We start from the raw sequence: 19,054 nt of genomic DNA, 5'->3' as shown, positions 1-19,054 counted from the left end.
TATAGTGCACTAATTCTGGCCAGAGCCACATAAAGCAGTATGGATCAATTTCAGATGAGATTATAGTTTTAATGTTCCACCACAAAACGATGTTATTTCTCTGGAAAGAGAACTTGTAATAGTTGTTATGTTAAACATGTATGTAATTGCAGGTCAGCAAGCCCAGCCAAGAGGCCTTTCAGAATGAGCTGACCATTGAGAGTGTGGAACGCTCCTTCATACTCTCTGGCAGGTGAGAACCGGTCACAATATAGAGCAAGTGGTAATGCTTCATAGTTAAGCAATAAGGCCTGAGGGAGTGTGGTTTATACCACGGCTAAGGGCTGTTCTTAAGCACGATGCAACGCGGAGTGCCTGGATACACCCCTTAGCTGTGATATATTGGCCATTTACCACAAACCCCCGAGGTGCCTAATTGCTATTATAAACTGGTTACCAACTTAGTTAGAGCAGTAAAAATAAATGTTTTGTCATACTCGTGGTATACGATCTGATATACCATGGCTGTCAGCCAATCAGCATTCAGGGCTCGAGCCACCCAGGTTATAATACTGATTATAAGCATGTATGAAGCTATATAATCTCTTATAAAAGGGATTATTGAACATGGCTGGCGGCATTTAGTCAGGATCGGTATGAGATTATTATAAGACATTATAACAGGGTTCATACATTCTTATGACTAGGGCACATGACCCTTTAGTCTCTAAGCTCTGATGCTGGTCATTAGTAGCCTACCAAACTTGCTTAACTGCCTGATACTCGGCACTCTATTGTCCTCCTAATCACAATGACATCAATGCAAATGTTTTAGAAAATCTAATCAAGCACTTCAATGAGAGCCCATGAGAGCTCATGTTGCGCAACATTTCTATAGGCTATGCAATTGTGCGAGAACAGAGTGATGGCCTTAAAAGGAGTAGGATCCCATCAGCTTTCTATAGGCTAGGCCTACTACATTTATTTCTCAGCTTTCCTAATATTTACCACCATGCTTATATTTACAACAGGAGTATAGCCTACCTGGCTGGCATGAAAATAAACCACGTCCTCCATTCGTTATTTAAGTGCATAGATGACATGTATTTTTCCCTGCTGCCCCTGTTTCAATACAGGTGCATGATAACGGTCAATTCTAATTCAAAACAAATGTCACACATATATTATTTTGTATATTTTAAGACGAGATTAAATTAAGAATAGTCTGCCTATTTGAATAAGGTTTGTATCACACCTCAGGTAGCCTAGGCCTATGGGCTGTTTGAATAAGGTTTGTATCACACCTCAGGTAGCATAGCCCATAGGCCTATTTGAATAAGGTTTGTATCACACCTCAGGTAGCCTAGCCCATAGGCCTATTTGAATAAGGTTTGTATCACACCTCAGGTAGCATAGCCCATAGGCCTATTTGAATAAGGTTTGTATCACACCTCAGGTAGCATAGCCCATAGGCCTATTTGAATAAGGTTTGTATCACACCTCAGGTAGCATAGCCCATAGGCCTATTTGAATAAGGTTTGTATCACACCTCAGGTAGCATAGCCCATAGGCCTATTTGAATAAGGTTTGTATCACACCTCAGGTAGCATAGCCCATAGGCCTATTTTAATAAGGTTTGTATCACAACTAAAGTGGCCAAATATCTTCTTAAAATGAAGCACATTAATCCGCTTTACAAGGGGTGTAGAGCCTAACTGGTATTTATAAGCAGCGTTAGTTTCAAGTTTAGGGAAGATCATTTTCACCATAAAAAATGCACCTTTTATAATAAAAGCATTACGTGCATAATTGGGTTCCTCTCTAGGTTTCTTCCTAGGTTTTGGCCTTTCTAGGGAGTTTTTCCTAGCCACCGTGCTTCTACACCTGCATTCTAGCTGTTTGGGGTTTTAGGCTGGGTTTCTGTACAGCACTTCGAGATATTATCTGATGTACGAAGGGCTATATAAAATAAAATTGATTGATTGATTGATAATTGCATTTCCGGTCACTTTTGATAATGGTGTTTTCCCCGCTAAATTTATAGCCTACTACCATGTGCGCATTGCTGCCCTTTTATAATGTGAAGAAATAGCCTAATAGTTTATCAACATGTTATTCTAAACGTTCTAATCTGTTGAGTCGGCCACATTGCATAAAACAGGTTTGTATTCATTTGGGATCTATCGCATCCCACAACTGTCACAGACTATGTTTGGAATATTTATTTCTCGCACAGAATAGAATAGGTCAATAGGAATAGGTTGTACTATGGGGAATAGTATATTGACATAGGCTAGTACTTTTGCTGTTTGTTAGGCCTACTCATCTTGTTGGCTGACGAAAAAATATCTTCAATATGCAACTCGTAATTGGATAAGGACGCGCACGGTTGTGTCCCGGATGTGTCCGTCTTAATTTGTAGCCTATAAGAAAGACCCGATCACGTGACGGAGAGCGGTGAGAGTGAGAGACGCTTCAGATTGCGCCGCACACACAGGGAGAAGGGCACAACACAGCACTCCGGGCCGCAAAAGGCATTGATTTGTTTATGGTGCGTTACCGCAACAAAGGGGATGAAATTCGAGGCATTATTAAGTACTTGTCAAATTGTGAATGATAGACTATTGGCGTGTGTACAGCCTGCGCAAAAAAACTAAGCAGAGCTCATGCCTTTCAAGCGACTTTATTTCAAATCATCATAATGAATTTATTGTGAAGGTGTAGGCTATATTACATGGATTTATTAGCCTACAATCCTTGTGTGGAAGCCAGGAGTTGCTAAATGTGTTTATGTTAATTAAGGGTAAATTACCGTGAGACCGACAGTTATTTGCTTGACAATCACTGGCTGACGAAATTTCGTGACCACCACAGCCCTAATTACAACAATTATTTTAAATAATTGTAACTGCATAATAATACATTAAACCTGCTGGCCTAGTAAAGTGTTACCCATCTATTTAACCTTGAATTAAACAATAATTTCATGTCTAGTTCAGCAGTAGTCTGACACGTCCTGTCTTCTTCTACTGTAGTTCTGCGGTTGAGAGAGATGATTGGCTGGAGGCCATCTCCACAGCGATCAATGACTACACCAGGAAGAAGATTTCCTTCATCTCCAGCAAGACTCTGGAGGAGGTAGTGATGACATAATTATAGCACATTATAAGGGGATCGTACATGACAAGCGTTACGATGCATTATAACTGCGTCATAGTGCATTATACCTGCAGGCTTTGAATAAGGTATTACAGAGGGGTTGAGATGGGGAGTAGACAGAGTTCTATTTCTCACAAATTGGACAATAAAGTCTATTCTGTTCTATACTATTCTATTCTACAATAAAGTCTATTCTGTTCTATACTATTATATTCTACAATAAAGTCTATTCTGTTCTATACTATTCTATTCTATGTGCAGACTGGGTCTGAGGACAGTGACAGTGGGGCCTCTTTGGGTTCTAAGGCCCCTATCTGGATCCCAGACCCAAGGGCCACCATGTGTATGGTCTGTACCTGTGAGTTCACCCTCACCTGGAGACGACACCACTGCCGAGCCTGTGGAAAGGTGAGGGGTACAATTACATAGAGTATTATTAAGAACATTTTAATTAAAACATTATTATACTGTATCGCTATGGATGAGGGGCGTCTTCCACTGGGACCACAGAACATACAGTATGCCTCAGTGGGTTTAAGAATTTCACACACAGTCATTAAGAAAGGCTGTACCATTTGGTTTATGTTTGAACCTTCCAACTTTTTTGGTTTATGTTTCTGTGTATGCAGTAGATATAATGTCATTGCAAATATCGCACACTCTAGAATGCCCTTCAAGCCAATCAGAAACGAGTATTCAACAATGCCGTGGTATAGTAATTCATGTTTGTATACCATCTATAGGTGGTGTGCCAGTCCTGCTCCTCCAACAAACACTGTCTGGAGTATCTGAAGAACCAGCTGGCCAGAGTGTGTGATCAGTGCTTTATTGTACTACAGCAGCAGAGAAGTAAGATGTGTGTGTGTGTGTGTGTGTGTGTGTGTGTGTGTGTGTGTGTGTGTGTGTGTGTGTGTGGTGTGTGTATTAAATAACCAGCTGGCCGTAGTGTGTGATCATAGCCAGCAGAGGCGTAAGGCCTGCCTCCATGTAACACACTGGTACACAGTAGAGGGCCCAGTGCCCTAGCCTCTATCTTTTTTGTGTTCATGCCATACGAGATGAGGCAACCACTGGCCAGTATGACACAGTGATTTGCTTCTTTGTTCACTTTGGGTCACCATGATCATCTGTTAGTTGTCAGGGCTACACCACAGCATACTATGACAATAAACGTGTCATTTGCTGCATCAGCAATGTATTTGGACACAAGACCTGCAGGTGATAAACCAAACAGAACAGCAGATTCAGAAGCCATTTTTTTTTACAGATTACCACAAGTACCTCCGAAAGTATCTCCAACAATGACGTGATGTCAATAACTGATGGATTGGCTTTTAATATGTAATAACATTCTTGATGGAAAAAGATCCTATGTGCCGTTTTAATCAGAAAAGGGACTTGTCTATATACATTTTGGGTCCAGTCATTAAGGATGTTTCTTTTGTCCGTTCCCCTTTTTTCCAGGTGAAAAGGCCCTGTCTGCAATGCTCTCCCCTGGAAAATCCTCCTTTGCTTTCACCAGGAAAACGAAGAAGATCCCTGCTGCCCTCAAGGAGGTGACTAGTCTACCGGTCTAAAGTTCAATCAGAGTCGTTCGTATTCATTAGGGAACAGTGACACCATAGTAAAACCTTTCATAATGGACAATTAGCATTTCAGATTCAGATATCTCCCCGGTTCAGACTGTTTACATCCATTCGGTGCCCATTTGAACACGACCGATATGTTACTGATGATTAGTCAGTGACGTTATCCAATGATCTTTACTGTTTTCAGGTGACAGCAAACACAGACAACTCGTCTATGAGTGGTTACCTGCAGAGGTCAAAGGTCAATAAGAAGCAGGGGAAGAGGCTTTGGTTCGTCATCAAGAACAAAGTCCTGTATACGTACGCTGCCAGTGAGGTAGGTGCTGCCGTAGACTGTATTGTAAATACATCAAATCAAATTTTATTTGTCACATACACATGGTTAGCAGATGTTAATGCGAGTGTAGCGAAATGCTTGTGCTTCTAGTTCCGACAATGCAGTAATAACCAACAAGTAATCTAACCTAACAATCTACCTAACAATCTACATCTGATCAAGATGTTGTCAAAGACCTTCTAAATGTTTTCTACACCTGTTACTCACATAACACTCATGCCTCTGCTATTCTATATTTTGAGACATTATTTCAGTTCTGTTCTGCTATAGTTTTTTAAATTATTTTTTTATGAAAAAGATAAGTGTTTGAGTAATTTAATTCACCAAAATCCAACTTCTCTCTCCTGTCTCGCTCTCTCTCTCTCTCTCTCTCTCTCCTGTCTCGCTCTCTCTCTCTCCTGTCTGTCATAGGACGTGGCAGCGTTAGAGAGCCAGCCATTGCTGGGCTTCATGTTGAAAGAGGAGGAAGAGGGGGCAGGACCGGCAGTTCAGAAGCAGCAGTTCAAGCTCTATCACAAAAACACGCTGCATTACATTTTCAAGGCAGACGACAGCCAAACTGCCCAAAGGTAGAGTACAGAAGGCTTGAATGCCAATCATATGATGCTGATTCATTGAATATATTAGACCATTTAAAAAAAAAATACATACATAAGGGCGGCTCCAGCCGGTGACGCCTCCAAATACAATTTAAGAAAATCATCAAGGATAACACAAAACTTAAAAGCTTATTTCCATTGTGGTCCTTTTGAAGAGGGAAGGGGGGGATGCAACAAGGTCATTGATTTAAGGGCTGGGGAGATGAGCTATAAGCGGCAGTACTTCACTTTACCTCTAAGAGTTATTTATTTACCCCTTATTTTACCAAGTAAGTTGACTGAGAACACTTTCTCGTTTACAGCAACGACCTGAGGAATAGTTACAGGGGAAAGTTTACCTGAACATAATATTGCAGCTTCTCTATAGGATACATATTTGTTCCCGCTTAAAGATGTACACATGCTTCCCAGCCGAAACAGTTTGTGCATATAATATGATGACATATTGTGACGTTTTTGTTCGTTTTGGACTTTGGTGAGGTGTTTTTTGGCTGTTCGGGCACACCATTTTTTTTCTGGAGGCAAACCGAAGTACGAAGCTGAAGTCTACGCACCTTTGTCGGTGATTGGTGAACAGTAGAGATTCTTCAATAATGTATTTGTCATTGAACAAGAGACGAGTCGTTTTCCTGCATATTTTTTAATTGAAAAATACTGCACCAAACACTTTAGTTAGATGTAAAATTGCGCAAAAATGTCAATTAATGACAGATTTATTAAGTTATCTTCGATTAATTCAGATTATTTTGAGGAAGTGTAACTGGCTACGACATCTCAAAATGGACAAACAGTACTATTGCGCCCCCCCCCCCTTGTTTTTCAAGCGAAGGTCTTTTAAGAACTGAAGCATGCTGATACCATACTCTCAACTGTGATACACATACGTGATAGCCTACTAACTGTGTTATTTGTCTTTGACAGATGGATAGATGCGTTCAAGGAAGCCATGGTGCTCTAACCATCATTCTCTGTGCCTGCAGTCGATGCACTGTACCTAAGCAGTGACGTTATGAAGGTGTGGCCGTGTCACTGCTTGATGATGTGAATTTTGTAATTGTATTGTAATACAATTAATATGTCTCTACTGAAAACCAATAAGAGCACAGTGGAGGCATTAATTTCTGATGCAAGCATACCTATATCCCCAATGAAGGATTTCTAAGCAAAAATGAAATGCAAATTTTTACTGTTGACATGATGCAGATTTTTGGGTGGGATTATGGGTCATAGAACACAGGTGGGTCGTTGCATCAATTAGGTGCCTTTTTGAGCAGTGTAACGTGGTGAAACAAAACGTTTGATTTCACCTCATTTGAACATGAACATGAAGAGCACATGTTCAACTTCAGAAAATATATATATTTTCCATCTCAAGAGGTTGAATAAAAATATACTATAGTATAAGTGCAAAATAAAGTAACAGGGTTGGCTGTGACAGGGTTGGCTGTGACAGGGTTGGCTGTGACAGGGTTGGCTGTGACAGGGTTGGCTGTGACAGGGTTGGCTGTGACAGGGTTGGCTGTGACAGGGTCGGCTGTGACAGGGTCGGCTGTGACAGGGTCGGCTGTAAGTGGGTCGGCTGTAAGTGGGTCGGCTGTAAGTGGGTCGGCTGTGACAGGGTCGGCTGTGACAGGGTCGGCTGTGACAAGGTCGGCTGTGACAGGGTCGGCTGTGACAGGGTCGGCTGTAAGCGGGTTGGCGATTTTCATCTTTAAACAGCCATAAATCCCCTTGTGACAGGAGGAATAGAAGTTTGTTGTGTGTCACATGGATGAGCAATTGAAAGTAAACTTCAGATTTTTGTTTTATTTTATTGTTAAAACATTTCTAGCCTGTATGTCAACCCATCAATGTGTAACAGGGTTGACATGTTATGTTCGACCCACTCACTTTTCCACTTAAAAAGCCCAGAAAATGGCCAAAATGAGTAGAACCAGCTTACCTGCTTATACACTGGTTTGAATATTATATATTTATTTAGCAGAACATTTTATTTTAAGGAATAGTTTCACCATATTAAAATGAGAGTTCAGCTCACATAACAGGGTTGACAAAATGAGGGACAGACGTAAATGAATCACTAATCACATTAAATAAATACATTTACAGAAATTACTTTGTCAAAGTAACAAAATAACTAGAGCTTTACAATGATGGTGAAATCTTGGATAAATGTTGGGATTAAAGTGTGTTAAAATCTTCATAGATGTCATAGATGGTCCACGGAGGGATGACAAATTTCTGCATTTTGGCACTTTAGCAAGTCTTTATTTATATGAAAAATATGTTTTTATTAAATTATCCATGTGCTATATATTAAAGGGCACTTCAATTTTTTATTTTAATTTAACTAAGCAAGTCAGTTAAGAACAAATTCTTATTTACAATGACGGCCGACCCTGGACAAACCCTAACCAGGACGATGCTGGGCCAATTGTGTGCCGCCCTATGGGACTCCCAATCACTTCTGGTTGTGATACAGCTTGGAATCGAACCAAGGTCTGTAGTGACGCCTCTAGCACTGAGATGCAGTGCCTTAGACCGCTGGGCCACTCGGGAGCCCAAAATTTATATAACAGGCTTTTAAAATGCAATATTTGGGCACAATTTCTACTTAAAATGTCAGAGACGCAAAAGCCACTTATTTCGTGGATCAACCCAGGTGCTAAAGTCACTATACATGGTGGAAGACCATATTTGGCCTTATTTTACCAATTCAAATGCCGTCAGCCCTCATCTCTTGTACATAAGAGCTGTAGAGTTTTGTTTCAGACATGTCATTGTTGGTGACATCTGCATTTTTAGTATTTGCCGTTAAGGTTGATTTGAATATCTTATTTTAATGCATTATGCAGAACAGTCAAATAAATGTGTGGTTTTATCACAGGACTTGTTCTATGGAATGTTGTTGATACATAAGACCTCTTTTCATCATGCCATTGCAGTTATGTCATCAGGGGAAAACACAACGAGAGCATAATTCACACCAATACAGCTAATACAGTAGTACAATACAGTAGTACAGACACGTCTGTTTGTTTACGGGCACCTGAAAAACATTGATGCATTTGTGTGTGTGGGGTGGGGAATTCACTCATGAACACATGGGCCTTTGCACTTGTTCTGTGGAATGAATAAATCAAATCCTAACAGTTTACCTTTCAATATTCCTTTATTAGGCACTAGAGCACTCGATCCTAGTTATTAAACTCTAACATTTTGCTATCATGGATACTGATTTTAAATAGAATTTTAAATAAATCAAGTTTACATATATTTTATATTTACTGGTCTGATTACCCTTTTCTGCACTATGTGCCTATTTTAATAAACACTTGTCGTATTTTCGCTGTCTCATCTCTTATGCCATCAACAGTAGGCTAACGGGACAGAATTGTGGGCCTGGGACAGAATTCCCGTCTTGTTTTTTCTGACGGTGCAAACTAGGCTATTTGATTGGTTTAAAGAAAATCTCAGAGATCTCAAATTGGGTGAAGGATACTGTAGTTTGGTGGTCTAAGTGATTAGTATCAAGTTCTGAATAATCTCTATGATTGCCCTTTACTTTGAACAGTTCTCCTCCTCTCACCTTTTTCCTTCGCTTGTGTACTTCAGTGCACAACACAACAGCTGTCTGTGACCAGGCGAAAAAACTTTTCCAAGCTAAAACTTCATACCATAACTGCTAACCGCTACACACAGCCTACATCGTTGTCACCATAATTAGCTAACGTCATTGTCAACATAGCTACTAAAACTAATGCGTTAGTAAACACGCTACAATCATGCAGCACAGTGTACAGCAAGCAGTTTAGCACTTACACCGGAGGGCCCGGTGGCAATAAATTAATACAACTAAAAGCTTACCTTGACTTGGAAGAGTTCCTGTGTTGGATAGCCTTAGCCAGCTAGCTAACATAGAATCCCTCTCTGTTTGAGTAGGCTAAACTAGCTAGCTGCATTCACTAGCTAAGTAAGTGAAAGTGGGAAAAAAATACAACAAAATATAGCTAGCTCTCTCTCTCTCTCTTGCATCTCAACTACTCAACACATTTTATGCACTGCAGTGCTAGCTAGCTGTAGCTTATGCTTTCAGTACTAGATTAATTATCTGATCCTTTGATTGGGTGAACAACATGTCAGTTCATACTGCAAGAGCTCTGATAGGTTGGAGGATGTCCTTTGGAAGTCATCATAATTACTGTGTAAGTCTATGGAAGGGGATGAGAAGAACTATAGGTCTTTACCTAGGAACGGGTCCAACTTTTGGGACCCGTTCCTAAATAGACTTGGGGCTTTCCCAACTGGACCCGTCGTGGATATATCCATTTTTAAAAATAGAGACCCGTTCTAAATGGACCCGAGCACAACCAGACCCCTTCTGAACGGACCTGAGGACAGCTAGACCCGTTCCGTATCGATCTGGTCAGATCCAGACCCGATCAGAGTGAGGGAAGCAGCAGAAAAGTATTTTATTTTTTAAAGCTACTTTATTAACCGGAGCTGATAAAGCGCGAGAGAAGGGGGAGGTTGTACTGTGAGCGAGTGACACAGGGAGGAGGGAGGGAGAGACGAGAGAGCAACCGACAAAGCTGACTCGTGCTATAGTAGACTAATAGCTGCCATAGCTAGGTTATTTTATTCATCATCAAATATGATTATGTAGTACCTGTTGGACTGCATCAAACCGGGAGAAGCTAGCTAGGCTAACTGAGGCTGCAGGGCATGTGCTTTGTCATCCTACAGTTACAAATCACAACTCCATTCAGCATGTTAAGTAGCAGCCTGCCTGTTGGCTCTTGGTCGTTGTAGCCTATCCTTCTCCTTCAACTTTTAATTACGTCAATTTAATTCCATCTTCCATTGATTAGATCTCCTAACTTTTGCCACACACAGAGGCTCTATGACTGCAGCCTAATGCCGCTTTGATGACTTATGATTGGCCAACAACAAGCTATTGGCCAACAACAGGCTGGATCCACAGGCTTCACTCTTGTGAAAAGCAGCAGCATAAATTATAAAATGTCTCTCTCTACCTCAGCAGTTGCATTTTGGTCTGTACGGGCCAGTTAAAATTTCACATACCCAAGACAATCCTATCAGATCCGACCCAGACCCGTGACACGCATTTAGAATTCTGGATCTGGACTCCCTCGGGTCCCGGATCGAATCTCGGGTTTTCGGAGACAGGTGGATCCATGAAGACCTCTAGTGAGAACCACGAGCCTCCTAGGTTTTGTATTGAAGTCAATATACCCAGAGGACGGAAACAAGCTGTCTTCCAGCTACACCATGGTGCTACCCCAGAGAGTGCTGTTGAGGCTACTGTAGAGCATTGCAAAACAGTGTTGTAATCAATTATTTGCTGACATGAATATATTTAGTATAGTTTTATGAATGTTTTTTTTTTTTATGTTTCACTATTTACATTTTTTATGAAATTCACTTAGGATGGTCCTCCTCTGAGCGGCCTCCACTGGACGAAAAGTCAAATCTGATGTGAATTTGGCAACAGCTGGATCCCTTCTAGCCATGACCATGGGGTAGGGACATCCCAAGGATTCCTTCTAAGCCAATGATTCGTGATAGTGTAACAGCTGTCCAGCGAAGACAATAAGACTGGTCTCAGCACCAGTGTAACATCTGTGATCTTTCTTCGTAAATCTCTTGCCTTGTGTTTTTAAGGAAAGGACAGTCCAGCCAGTGAGGCCAGTTGATTGGTGTTTTTTCTGACGATAGACACAAGGAAACACATTACATGTGCAGGATAACGATGGCTCTAGATTTGTGATTCGTCACTTGCTTTATTTGCATCTTTCCATTAGGAATGCCTACTCTGTGAAGTGCGTGTGCAAAAGGTAAAGTTTACAAAACGCAGTCTCGCTCCAGAGACATCAGGGATTGTTGACGTTGAGACTGGTGTTTTGCAAGTACTATTTAATGAAGCTGCCAGTTGAGGACTTGTGAGGCGCCTGTTTCTCAAACTAGACAATCTAATGTACTTATCCTCTTGCTTAGTTTGTGCTTTTATGTGAAGGGAGTAGTACACAGCATTGTACAGGATCTTCAGTTTCTTGGCAATTTCTTGCATGGAATAGCCTTCAATTCTCAGAACAAGAATAGACTGACGAGTTTCAGAAGAAAGGTCTTTGTTTCTGGTCGTTTTGAGCGTGTAATCGAACCCACAAATGCTGATGCTCCAGATACTCAACTAGTTTAAAGAAGGCCAATTTTATTGCTTTTTTAATCAGAACAAAAGTTTTCAGCTGTGATAACAATTGCAAAAGGGGTTTCTAGCTAACACAACGTGCCAATGGAACACAGGAGTGATGGTTGCTGATAATGGGCTTCTGTATGCATATGTAGATATTCCATAAAAAATCTGCCGTTTCCAACTACAATAGTCATTTACAACATTAACAATGTCTACACTGTTTCTGATAAATGTTATGTTATTCCAATGGACAAATGTGCTTTTTAAAAATAAACAAGGACATTTCTAAGTGACCCCAAACTTTTGAACGGTAGTGTATATGTACAGTACCAGTCAAATTTGGACACACCTACACATTCAAGGGTTTCTTTATATTTATTATTTTCTACATTGTAGAATAATAGTGAAGACATCAAAACAAACTATGAAATTACACACATGGAATCATGTAGTAACCAAAAAAGTGTTAAAGAAATCAAAATATATTTTTGATTCTTCAAAGTAGATGCTCTTAACCTTGATGACAGCTATGCACACTCTTCACATTCTCTCAACCAGCTTCATAATGAATGCTTTTGCAATAGTCTTGAAGAAGTTCCCACGTATGCTGAGCACTTGTTGGCTGCTTTTCCTTCACTCTGCAGTCCAACTCATCCCAAACCTTTTCAATTGTGTGATTGTGGAGGCCAGGTCATCTGATGCAGCACTCCATCACTCTCCGTGGTCAAATTGCTCTTACACAGCCTGGAAGTGTGTTGGGTGATTGTCCTGTTGAAAAACAAATGATAGTTTGTTAGATAAGTGATAGATGATAGATAAGTGCGAACCAGATGGGATGGCGTATCGCTGCAGAATGCTGTGGTAGCCATGCTGGTTAAGTGTGCCTTGAATTAAATAAATCACTGACAGTGTCACCATCACACCTCCGCCTCCGTGCTTCACGGTGGGAACGACACATGCAGAGATCATCCGTTCATCTACTCTGTGTCGCACAAAGACACAGCGGTTGGAACCAAAAATCAAAAATTTGGACTCCACCCGTCTAATGTCCATTGCTCGTGTTTCTTGGCACAAGCAAGTCTCTTCTTATTGGTGTCCTTTAGTAGTGGTTTCTTTGCAGCAATTCAACCACGAAGGCATAATTCACGCAGTCTCCTCTGAACAGTTGATGTTGAGATGTGTCTGTTACTTGAACTCTGAAACATTTATTTGGGCTGCAATTTCTGAGACTGGTACCTCTAATTGGATAAGTTCCCAATGCAGCAAAGGTAACACTGGGTCTTCCTTTCCTGTGGTATTCCTCATGAGAGACAGTTTCATCATCGCGCATGATGGTTTTTGCGACTGCACTTGAAGACATTTTCAAAATTCTTTAAATGTTCTGTATTCACTGACCTTAATGTCTTAAGGTAAGGATGGACTCTTTGCTTATTTGAGCTGTTCTTGCCATAATATGTACTTCTTTTACCAAATAGGGCTATCTTCTGTGTACCACCCCTACCTTTTACAACACAACTGATTGGCTCAAAAGCCTTAAGGAAAGAAATTCCACAAATTAACTTTTAATAAAGGAACACCTGTAAATTGAAATGCATTCCAGGTGACTACCTCATGAAACTGGTTGAGAAGAATGCCAAGAGTGTGCAAAGCTATCATCCAGGCAAAGGGTGGCTACTTTGAAGAATCTAAAATATATTTTGATTTGTTTAACTCTTTTTTGGTTACTACATGATTCCATGTGTTATTTCATAGTTTTGATGTCTTCACTATTATTCTATAATGTAGAAAATAGTCACACACACACACAAAAAAAAAAAACTGGAATGAGCAGGTGTCCAAACTTTTGACTGGTACTGTATATACAGTGCATTCGGAAAGTATTACATTTACATTACATTTAAGTCAGTTAGCAGACGCTCTTATCCAGAGCGACTTACAAATTGGAAAGTTCATACATATTCATCCTGGTCCCCCCGTGGGAATTGAACCCACAACCCTGGCGTTGCAAGCGCCATGCTCTACTAACTGAGCCACACGGGACCATATTCAGACCCCTTCCCCTTTTCCACATTTTAGAATAAGGCTGTAATGTAAAAAGTCATCAATCTATACACATTACCCCATAATGCCGTGATTGGGAGTACCATAGGGCAGCGCACAATTGGCTAGGCCGTCATTGTATATAAGAATTTGTTCTTAACTGATTTGCCTAGTCAATTAAATGTTTAATAAATAAAGCGAAAATATATTTTTTGAGATGTTTGCAAATTTAGAAAAAATAAACATAAATAAACCCAGCAAAAAAAGTCCCTTTTTCAGGACCCTGTCTTTCAAAGATAGTTCGTAAAAATCCAAATAACTTCACAGATCTTCATTGTAAAGGGTTTAAACACTTTTTCCCGTGCTTGTTCAATGAACCATAAACAATTAATGAACATGCACATGTGGAACGGTTGTTTAGACTAACAGCTTGCCGATGGTAGGCAGGTAAGGTCACAGGTATGAAAACTTAGGACACTAAAGAGGCCTGTCTACTGACTCTGAAAAACACCACAAGAAAGATGCCCAGGGTCTCTGCTCATCTGCGTGAACATGCCTTAGGCATGCTGCAAGGAGGTATGAGGACTGCAGATTTGGCCAGGGCAATAAATTGCAATGTCCATACTGTGAGATGCCTAAGACAGCGCTACAGGGAGACAGGACGGACAGCTGATCATTTTCGCAGTGGCAGACCACGTGTAACACCTGCACAGGATCGGTACATCCGAACATCACACCTGCGGGACAGGTACAGGATGGCAACAACTGCCCAAGTTACACCAGGAACGCACAATCCCTCCATCAGTGCTCAGACTGTCCACAATAGGCTGAGAGAGGCTGGACTGAGGGCTTGTAGGCCTGTTGTAAGGCAGGTCCTCACCAGACATCACCGGCAACAATGTCGCCTATAGGCACAAACCCACTGTTGCTGGACCAGACAGGACTGGCAAAAGGTGCTCTTCACGGACAAGTCACAGTTTTGTCTCACCAGGGGTGATGGTCAGATATGCGTTTATCATCGAAGGAATGAGCGTTACACCGAGGCCTGTACTCTGGAGCGGGATTGAGGTGGAGGGTCCGTCATGGTCTGGGGCAGTGTGTCACAGCATCATCGGACTGAGCGTGCCATTGCAGGCAATCTCAACGCTGTGCATTACAGGGAAGACATCTTCCTCCCTCATATGGTACCCTTCCTGCAGGCTCATCCTGACATGACCCTCCAGCATGACAATGCCACCAGCCATACTGCTCATTCTGTGCGTGATTTCCTGCAAGACAGGAATGTCAGTGTTCTGCCATGGCCAGCGAAGAGCCCGTATCTCAATCCCATTGAGCACGTCTGGGACCTGTTGGATCGGAGGGCTAGGGCCATTCCCCCCAGAAATGTCTGGGAACTTGCAGGTGCCTTGGTGGAAGAGTGGGGTAACATCTCACAGAAAGAACTGGCAAATCTGGTGCAGTCCATGAGGAGATGCACTGCAGTACTTAATGCAGCTGGTGGCCACACCAGATACTGGCTGTTACTTTTGATTCTGACCCCCCTTTGTTCAGGGACACATTATTCCATTTCTGTTAGTCACATGTCTGTGAGACTTGTTCAGTTTATATATTTTTTTGTTGAATCTTATGTTTATACAATTATTTACACATGTTAAGTTTGCTGAAAATAAACGCAGTTGACAGTGAGGACGTTTATTTTCTTGCTGAGTTTATAATTACAATCCATAACCAGACTAGTATTGTGTGTTTCCTTATTTGCCGCCTCCTGAAAACGTTGTAATTTTTAAAATAGCCATGGAGTAGTCTGTCTCTGAACAACTGGTTATCAATACAGTTTATTAACGCGAGCTACGCGTTTCCCTTTCTATTTTCCTTAAATTGGATACAGAACTTTACGCCGTTCTGCAATGTCCTTAGGGAACTGGTCATTCATGCCAAATTTCGTGACAGTAAGCCTTTTACACAGCATTTTAACCATTATTTTATATTTAAAAAAAGCACATTTGGCGTTCATACCTTAGTTGTAGTTGGGAAAATAACATCAGTATAAAAAAATATATATTTAAGCAAAATGTTACTTGTTCTTGTTTGTTTAGCTTACATGACACAATTTAGAACAATGCATTAAAGGAAACGGAAAGGGGGATACCGAGTCAGTTGTACAACTGAAATGTGTCTTCCGCATTTAACCCAACCCCTCTGAATCAGAGATGTGCGGGGGCTGACTTAATCGACATCCATGGCTAAAGGGGTTTGTAATACAAAATTAATGCGTCAAAACGAATGTAGACGTCAATAAATGCATTTTCTATAGCTTCCAAAATATTTTACAATTGAGGAGTACCAAGATGGCTTCAATTACAGCGCCCCCTGTCAGTCATCCATGGTGTATACACATTATTGGATAGCAGGGACCTTCCGTCTAGCCATGCCCGTGTCCAAGCTACTGCGCGTGAGCAACACAACGTGTTTTGAGAAAAAAGGTCACGAACTCTGACCCTCCCTGAAGCAGCAGCAGACAGAAAAAATAGCATTAATTTATTAAACATCGACACACAATACGAGCACCGCACAATAACAGGTAAGACAACTGGATTGTGCGCGCAAAAGCTCATATCAAACGACACGTTGGTCAGCTCCGCCATGTAACACAAGGAGGAAGAATACATTTGCCAAGCCAGCAGCCTAAACTGCCATTAGCTAACGTAGCTAGCAGCCTTAGCTAACGGTTCCGGACCAAGACAGTGCACCAAAACCGGCAAGTAAGGATATTATATCAAAACCACACGGATAGTCGGTGCTTTGACACTAAACGTAATTAAATCTGACCTTAAATCAAACAAGTCGCTATTCGTGTGCCAGGTATTGGCTAAAACGTGTTTGCTGGGTAGCGAGTGTTCTGTGTGAATCCTGTGCGCAGATGCTAAGTAACGTTAGCGATCTTCAAACTAGCGCAAATAAAGCGTCCTGATTTCCAGAACTAATGTTTGTAAGTATGAACACAACCAGCTAGCTAAATGTTGAATTGTAACAGACTAACAATAACCTTTAATCGTTGCAAATGTGTGCGATCTGAGCCTTGTTGCCAAACGCGATAGTCCCGCCGTTCGCTGCGTTCTCCTATGGGCCTTGAACCCTAGCGTTCTTTAACCCTTCAATGTTGACCTTTCACCCACAGGAAAAGAAATACCTTTATCTTCCGCATCGATTTTAAATAACTACTAGACCAGAGCTTATTTGTTGTGTTTACACCCATGGCTATTTATGTATAACGAGCTACATTTTGTGTGATATTTATCAACTTGGCGTAGAAGGCCAAAAAAGCAGAAGCTAGCTAACGTTAGCTTAGCACGCTAGGCCGTGCGACATTGCATTTCACGGTGTGCGCCACAGTTAACTAACGTTAGCCAGCTAACCTGTCAATAGTTGCTCATATAACCCTGCATCCCCCAAAGGTTAACTAGCTGCGCAACATTTACTTTAACTCAACCATGTTTGCTCACATAAGAAGCCATGAACTTCCTAGGTAGCTTCCTGTATTTGACTCTTTCTAGCTAAGTTAGCTAGATAGCTAGCTGAAGTTAGGACATGGGCACCTCAAAACATGTTCCAATGTCACGTGCACAAGTACAGTGAGATGTCCAAATGTTGCTAGAACTGGCAGATGTTCAAACACACGTAAGGATCACTGTATGAGTCCCACTCATTGTATGCATATACATACTGTTTCCTGATGTTGTCTTCCTTATGCAATGCACAACAAAAAGCTTTCAATGCAGATTTTCTCAACCTTGACTCTACTGGAACCGTGCTCTGATCACAACATATTTATTTTTGATTATGAATGCATACCCTTGAGTAACTACTAACTGTGTGAAACATTCCTTCCCTCTACTGCAGTTTGATGTGCCTTATGGGGCTTTGATGTGAGCAGCAGAAGGAAACAGAATCGGCGTCATGGACGGACACACTCAGAGGATTCAGCTGGTGTCAGCTGACGGTGGCATGATGGGACATCGTATCCAGGTAATATAATGGACCGGGACCCTGAGACATGGCTGTAGACTCCAATGGCGTGACATCCATGTCTCAGGTCATCTCTTCTCCCTAGGTCAAGGCTTTTATGAGTCAACATATGCATGGCGAGTAGCTTCGTATGACTTTAAGGTTAGCAAGTAGCAGAACTATTAGCTTCAGGGTTGGATTCCATTGTAAAGGTACGGGACACTATAAACAGAATACTGTTTATCATCAGCATTCAACAACCCTTAATGGAGCGTATTAGCTTCAGACAGTATCCTAACCGGGGATTGGAACCGGTTTAGGGAACAGATCCGAAAACAGAAAAATAATGCACATTTTCAAGGAACAGAAACAGAACCTGGAACAAAAGTGATCCATACTGTTCTGGAAAAGAACCGTCATTTTAAAATAATGGGAACTGGTTAATAACGTTATTTTACGTTCCAGGCATTTTTCTAGTACCACGTAAAAACGCAACAAAGCACCTATGCAAAGACCCCACTTTGTCACTCAAATGTATTACAGTATCTATCTGCAAGCTGAAAATCTTTGCCGGTGTGTGTGTTTAGGCTGCCTGCCCCTCCCCCATCCGAAGCATAGGGAACTGTACTGACATTACTAACGTGATTCATAAGATGGGGAGAAAATTTTGCTACAGAAGAATGGATTAACTTTGTCAATGCTAATTAAGGATACTGTAGCCCAAGTTATCACGTTTCACGTTGGATTTATTTACTACAAAAGGTCAAACTTGTTTTTAATTCTGGTGCCACTCTTCACCCACAAGATAACAAGATGCCCAGTGTTTCAAGCCTCCTCAACCCTCTCTCGCTCTTTCCCCAGCCACAAAATGTCAGTCGCATCTTGCGCCATAGGTTATATTTGTCTGTCCATCACGCATGTAAACTAGCTTAGCTGCTTTATCCGCACTGATTGGGGAAGTAATTGATTTTGGTTTCAAACTGGTTCAGAACTTTATTTTGCTCGTCAGAACAGTGGGACGGACCCAAAATATAGTGGTTATGTTCAGAATAAAACAAATAATAATAAAAAACGGAGCATATTAGCTTCAGACCCAATATTACTTGTTGGTTTCTGTCATTCTCATTTGACT

At 41.2% G+C, this 19,054-nt stretch overlaps 2 protein-coding genes and 1 long non-coding RNA gene across 9 annotated transcripts in view; 2 read left to right on the top strand and 1 right to left on the bottom strand.

Moving 5' to 3' along the window:
* LOC129861993 (FYVE, RhoGEF and PH domain-containing protein 6-like) overlaps positions 1-10,042 on the top strand; it is a 29,095-nt gene extending 19,053 nt beyond the window's left edge. The window contains exons 13-20 of the mRNA XM_055933256.1: positions 153-232; positions 3,015-3,117; positions 3,400-3,546; positions 3,882-3,987; positions 4,603-4,694; positions 4,915-5,043; positions 5,476-5,633; positions 6,585-10,042. Coding sequence (XP_055789231.1) covers positions 153-232; positions 3,015-3,117; positions 3,400-3,546; positions 3,882-3,987; positions 4,603-4,694; positions 4,915-5,043; positions 5,476-5,633; positions 6,585-6,621 — 852 coding nt within the window. The 3' untranslated portion in view covers positions 6,622-10,042. The remainder of the gene's footprint in view (positions 1-152; positions 233-3,014; positions 3,118-3,399; positions 3,547-3,881; positions 3,988-4,602; positions 4,695-4,914; positions 5,044-5,475; positions 5,634-6,584) is intronic.
* A 1,833-nt stretch (positions 10,043-11,875) lies between these two features.
* On the bottom strand, positions 11,876-17,154 carry LOC129861992 (uncharacterized). Its single transcript, XR_008760695.1, has 2 exons — positions 16,964-17,154; positions 11,876-12,645 (listed from the first exon to the last, which is right to left on the bottom strand). It is a non-coding gene; the product is annotated as an uncharacterized LOC129861992 (long non-coding RNA).
* Positions 16,124-19,054, top strand: part of LOC129861991 (nuclear receptor subfamily 2 group C member 1-A-like) — a 24,138-nt gene continuing 21,207 nt past the window's right edge. The window contains exons 1-2 of one of the 7 annotated variants that reach the window (XM_055933255.1): positions 16,124-16,498; positions 17,818-17,943. In XM_055933255.1, coding sequence (XP_055789230.1) covers positions 17,875-17,943 — 69 coding nt within the window. In that variant the 5' untranslated portion in view covers positions 16,124-16,498; positions 17,818-17,874. The other 6 variants (XM_055933249.1, XM_055933254.1, XM_055933251.1 and 3 more) reach the window with 6 other exon arrangements.

The sequence above is a fragment of the Salvelinus fontinalis genome, chromosome 9, assembly GCF_029448725.1.
Source record: "Salvelinus fontinalis isolate EN_2023a chromosome 9, ASM2944872v1, whole genome shotgun sequence".
NCBI lineage: Eukaryota > Metazoa > Chordata > Actinopteri > Salmoniformes > Salmonidae > Salvelinus > Salvelinus fontinalis.
Note: the sequence above shows the minus strand (reverse complement) of the source record. Positions and strands in the feature narration are given on the sequence as shown.